General features: G+C 37.4%; 1 protein-coding gene across 1 annotated transcript; it reads right to left on the bottom strand.

The window, feature by feature from the left end:
* Window positions 1-531: 531 nt before the first annotated feature.
* LOC137626039 (craniofacial development protein 2-like) lies at window positions 532-1,548 on the bottom strand. Its single transcript, XM_068357123.1, has one exon. It carries the CDS (start codon window positions 1,546-1,548, stop codon window positions 532-534), a length of 1,017 nt encoding a protein of 338 aa, XP_068213224.1.
* Window positions 1,549-5,144: the final 3,596 nt, after the last annotated feature.

Here is a 5,144-nt window from a genome sequence, read left to right as displayed (position 1 = left end):
TCGTTGTTAGATGATTTGTGGCACGATGTTACATTGGGATCTCCATTGGTCTGGTTGTTGTAAAGGTCGGAACAGTACTCTGTCCACCTCTTGAGTATGTCTTCTTCCGTGAGGCAGTTCCCTGCCTTGTCTTGGATGGTACTGACTCATGCTTGCTTTGGTTTTGTTAGATCTTTCACGATTTTGAACGCTCGCTTACTGTTGTTCTTCTCCAGCTTTTCCTCAATTTCTGTAGACTGTTTTCCAATCCAATCCTCTTTGGCTTGGTTCTTGCTTTTTCTTATCTTGCGGTTGATTTCTCTGTACTCTGTTGCTCTGGTGGGTGTTGTCTTGTTCTTTTTCAGTTCTCTTCTTTTGTCGCACATATCCATGATTTCATCTGTGACCCATTGCTGTGTTTTCCTGCGAACGTTTCCAAGCGTTTCGTTTGCAGACTCTATCATGACTTTGTTAAATTGAGCTGTCAGCGTTTCCGCGCTGTGGTCTTCCTCAAGCGTTAACAGTGGGGCAAACTTCCCTCCAACTATTGCCTTAAAGGACTCTGCGATGTTGGGGTCCCTCAACCTGTCCAGGTTGAATTTCATCCTTGGGCTTCTTGATTGTCTTCAGCCTGAGTTTGAAGTTCACAAACACCAGATCATGGTCGCTACCGACATCTGCACCAGGGAAAGTTCTTGTCGTAGCTCTTTTGATCCCCAATCTGAACCGATTTTGTACAAGAATGTAGTCGATCTGGTTGTGGTGGATTCCATTAGGTGCATGCCATGTCCAGCATCGTGATGCCTTGTGCTCACCGAGTGTATTTGCAAGCACCGCATTGTTGTAGCTGGCAAACTCTAGTAATCGTAGTCCTCTCTCATTGGACACGTCATTGCACGAGGGGCCGCAGAATTCCTTCCAGTCCTTCAGTGCGTCTTTGCCCACTTTCGCATTCCAATCTTCCTGGATGATAAGTATGTCCTTTTTGTCCACTTTGTCGATGGTTTCTTGGAGTTGACTGTAGAATGCCTCCACTGCATCATCGTCATGGTCTGTTGTTGGTGCATAGGCCTGTACTATTGTGATGTTAAATGGTGCTGCTCTTAGGCGGATGGAAATGGCCCTGCTGGAAACTGGGCGGCAACCTAGTACAGAGTTCTTGATGTTCTTGTTGACAAGAAAACCTACGCCATTGATATGTTTGTCCATCTCTCCGCTGTAGTAAAGTACATGACCTTCCTCGGTAAGATGTTCCCCATGGTTCTTCCACCTAACCTCACAGAGTCCCACAACGTGCCAGGTGTATTTCTCCAGTTCGTGTGTTAGTTCCTGTAGTTTCCCTATCTGGGCAAGGGTTCTCACGTTCCATGTTGCTATTGCAACGTTATCTCTTCCTCGGATCTTCGGAGGGGATGTTGAACCAGTAGTACACTTGTCACGTCTGCCCTGATGTGCAACGGATGTCGCAGTCCTTGTTGACCCGGGCGACGACCGAGCCGGTATGGTATCCTTTTTTGTTGTGTCCATCATGCAGTGTGTCTTGGGCCGATGAAGCTTGGCAGCGCCCATCCCTCTCCAGGCCGGGTCACAGCCGACTTCCTCCAGTACCCGGGGGCTCGCCTTGACCTCGAACACGTGTCCGTTGTCATTCGTCTACGAATTCTTCGCCCTGGCAGGTGCCTTTGGAACAAGGTCTTTCGCCCAGTGATGCCGTGTTAACACCACCCCCTCACGTGGTTTAGTCCTCCAGCTGAGACGGTGTACCAGGGTGTGGCGCTTGGAGCCAGCACGTGAGAGATTTAGGGGATGGATGAGCTCCAGTGATGCCACCCACTCTCCCATTAGATGATAGAGTGCAGCTGGTAAACATCAAAGGTACCAACACTATCCAGAGCCCCCTACACCCCGATGTCATTTATAAACTACGAAAAGAGACTCATGTCAGCTCGTTCAACATGAAAACATTCGGTGTAAGTTTGAACTATTGAAGTTCCACCGATTCAACTGAATTATTATTATTATTATTATTATTATTATTATTATTATTATTATTATTATCACCACTTGCTAAGCTACAACCCCAGTTAGAGAAGTAAGATGCTATAAGCCTAGGGTCTCCAACATGGAAAATAGCCCAGTGAGGAAAGGAAACAAGGAAATACGAGAACTAATTAATTTTTATTTTTATTATTATTGTTTTTGGTATTGTTATTATTATTGTTATTATTTATTATTATTATTATTATTTTTATTATTGTTATTGTTTTTATTATAATTATTATTTTTATTGTTAATATTATTATGGTTATTATTATTGGTTTTGTTATTATTATTATTATTATTATTATTATTATTATTATTATTATTATTATACTTTGTCCTCTCGACCCCTATCTTTGCGTGCTTCGAGACAGGAGAAATGCATCGCGGCTTTTCTTCGCTCGGATTTGTGGCTTTCGAAATCTAGAGTTGAATTGTCAGCGCCCAGCATAAAGTTATATATCGGTGCTTTATGCCTTTCCGCTGGTCACTTGGGATCCCTTTGCACCGCCGACAACAGACACCGTCTGAATTAAAGAAGATACAAGTGCAACATAACTGCAAACTCAAAGCCGAAAAGTCATAGGCTTCATTTGGGAGAGTCGGCCGTTCTGTGTGTGTGTGTCTCTCTCTTTCTCGGTGTGTCTGAAACGCTTTGGTTTGAATGATCGGCTTTACTCCTTGTGCAAAAGTTCAGAAAACACAGTGGGAAGAAATGGTATGTATTCGATGTGTTGGTTTTGATGAAACGTGGCACCCAATTTATTTATTTATTTTTTCACTTTTTTTTTTTTGACGCACCAGCTTTGCATATGTTTCTGTATGAACTTGTCTTTATCAGTGTAATAGTCGTATGACTTTCAGTGACATATATAAACGCGAACGGCACACACAATATATATATATATATATATATATATATATATATATATATATATATATATATATATATATATATATATATATATATATATATATATAATGTATGTATGTATGTATACTGTATATTCACTATCATTTCTTGAGATGGACCAACAGTTAATGCTCGATATCATTCGAGTCTTTGCTTTTGTTTATAATCTATATCCATACTTCATTATCAGCTTTATCTTTTCTTCTATGACTTTTTGCAGAACTCCTACTACCTTCATTATATTTCCATAACCTCTCATCCTGCTATCATATATTACATCCATTCCAGATTTTGTATATGATCGGATCCACTGCATTCTTAGTCATGATTGCATTCTCTATCAAGTTCCCGTTTATTCAGATTAATTTTCTCCAGTTTTTCTTCACTATCACCAAGTAGTGTTGTTATGGTAGTCGAAGGGAAACATCCCTGCCTGGCGTTCTTGACAGACTCGAGTTCGAGACCCGCTCAAGCTTGACAGTTACTTTAAGGCCTGCAAACTCACCATACTTGTGAGCTAAGTCTACCTGTTGTCATCAGCAGCCATTGCTTGGCCCTCCCAGATCCTAGCTTGGGTGTAGAGATGGCTTGGGCGCTGATCATATGTATATAGGGTCATTATCTAGGGCATTGTCCTTGTCCATTGCCTCTGTCATTCATGAGCGGCCTTTAAACCTGCATACATCAGATATTTCACTTAATTTGTCAGATAATTTTCATACTGATTCATTGACGACACGTTTTCCGGTTACACAACTTTTCAATTACGTAGCCTCTTCATATAACTCATTCATTAACATATTGAATATTTTCAGAGACGTGTAAGACACCATTGTCTTGGAACTTGTTTTACACCAGAATATGTTATTCTCAAGTGTAATTATTTTGTTCTAAGCTTTGCCTTCAACGCAGATTTTTTAACTGTTATTATTAACAAGTTAATGTTTAAGTTAACTCCTTTCATCTAGTCTACCGATCTTTTACAACCTTAACATAATTTAACCGGTGTTTCTATCGAAGATTTTTTTTTTTTTTTTTTTTTTTTTAACTTAACTGTGCTTCATACTCTCAACATTGTGATTCTATGAACAGTTTTCAACTGGAATGTTTTCAATAAAAATCTTATCTCCAAGAAACACATTGTAAACTCCATATTCCAATGTAACAGTTAGATATAATTTTTCTCAATATCTTCTTTATGGAGATCCTCACATCAGGTAAAATAACGCTTTAGCCTAATATTTAATGAACTAATGTGGAGTAGTTTTGCGGTAACTTTGCGTTTGTTTGAAAGTAATTGGGATTTTGACTGGAGTTATTAATTGTTTGCATTTTCATAATGTAGGTAGTGCTGTACGTTAAAGTATTGTATGAATTGGACTTTCAGAAACTTTGATTGTACAAAACATCTATCGAAGCGTAAATTCCATTCATTATATATATATATATATATATATATATATATATATATATATATATATATATATATATATATTATAATATATATATATATATATATATATATATATATATATATATAAATAAATAATATATATATATATATATACATATATATATATATATACATATATATATATATATATATATATATATATATATATATATATATATATATATATATATATATACTGCCTTGAGAATATATATGCATATGTATATATATATATATATATATATATATATATATATATATATATATATATATGTGTGTGTGTGTGTGTGTGTGTGTGTGCGTGTGCGAGTGTGTGTGTAATACAGAAGCAGTAAATATTAGAAATGAAGAAGGGACTTCTTATAGATAAGGAATAAACCTTGATCATCAAGAAAAGTAGAATATGTTCCCGAACGTTCAAGTCTATCGTTATCTACTATGCTATCAGTAGATGTATCTATTGAAATTTCTGTATGATATTAGACAAAGAAAAAAACCCTTGAACAAGGGTATCGGGAAACCACAGGACAAGTTGTTCTTAGCCTTATAGCATTTTTGAAGGGCAAGTGTAACGTCCTGGGAATGGCAAGGACAAGGAAATAAGCGAACGGAAAGGTGAACATGTTTAGAGGGAAAACATTTATTATACCATTTTAGAGATCTAGAGCGTAGTAAGAATGTTAGGCGTTTTAGTGTGAAAACTGATAACTAAAATGTTTAAATATTTCGGAAAAATGGTAGTTTCGCAGTTAAAGGTTG

The sequence above is a fragment of the Palaemon carinicauda genome, chromosome 33 (assembly GCF_036898095.1).
Source record: "Palaemon carinicauda isolate YSFRI2023 chromosome 33, ASM3689809v2, whole genome shotgun sequence".
Classification (NCBI taxonomy): domain Eukaryota; kingdom Metazoa; phylum Arthropoda; class Malacostraca; order Decapoda; family Palaemonidae; genus Palaemon; species Palaemon carinicauda.
Note: the sequence above shows the minus strand (reverse complement) of the source record. Positions and strands in the feature narration are given on the sequence as shown.

Coding starts and splice junctions, on each gene's coding strand:
- LOC137626039 (XM_068357123.1), bottom strand. CDS start 1,548: ATGGGCGCTGCCAAGCTTCATCGGCCCAAGACACACTGCATGATGGAC.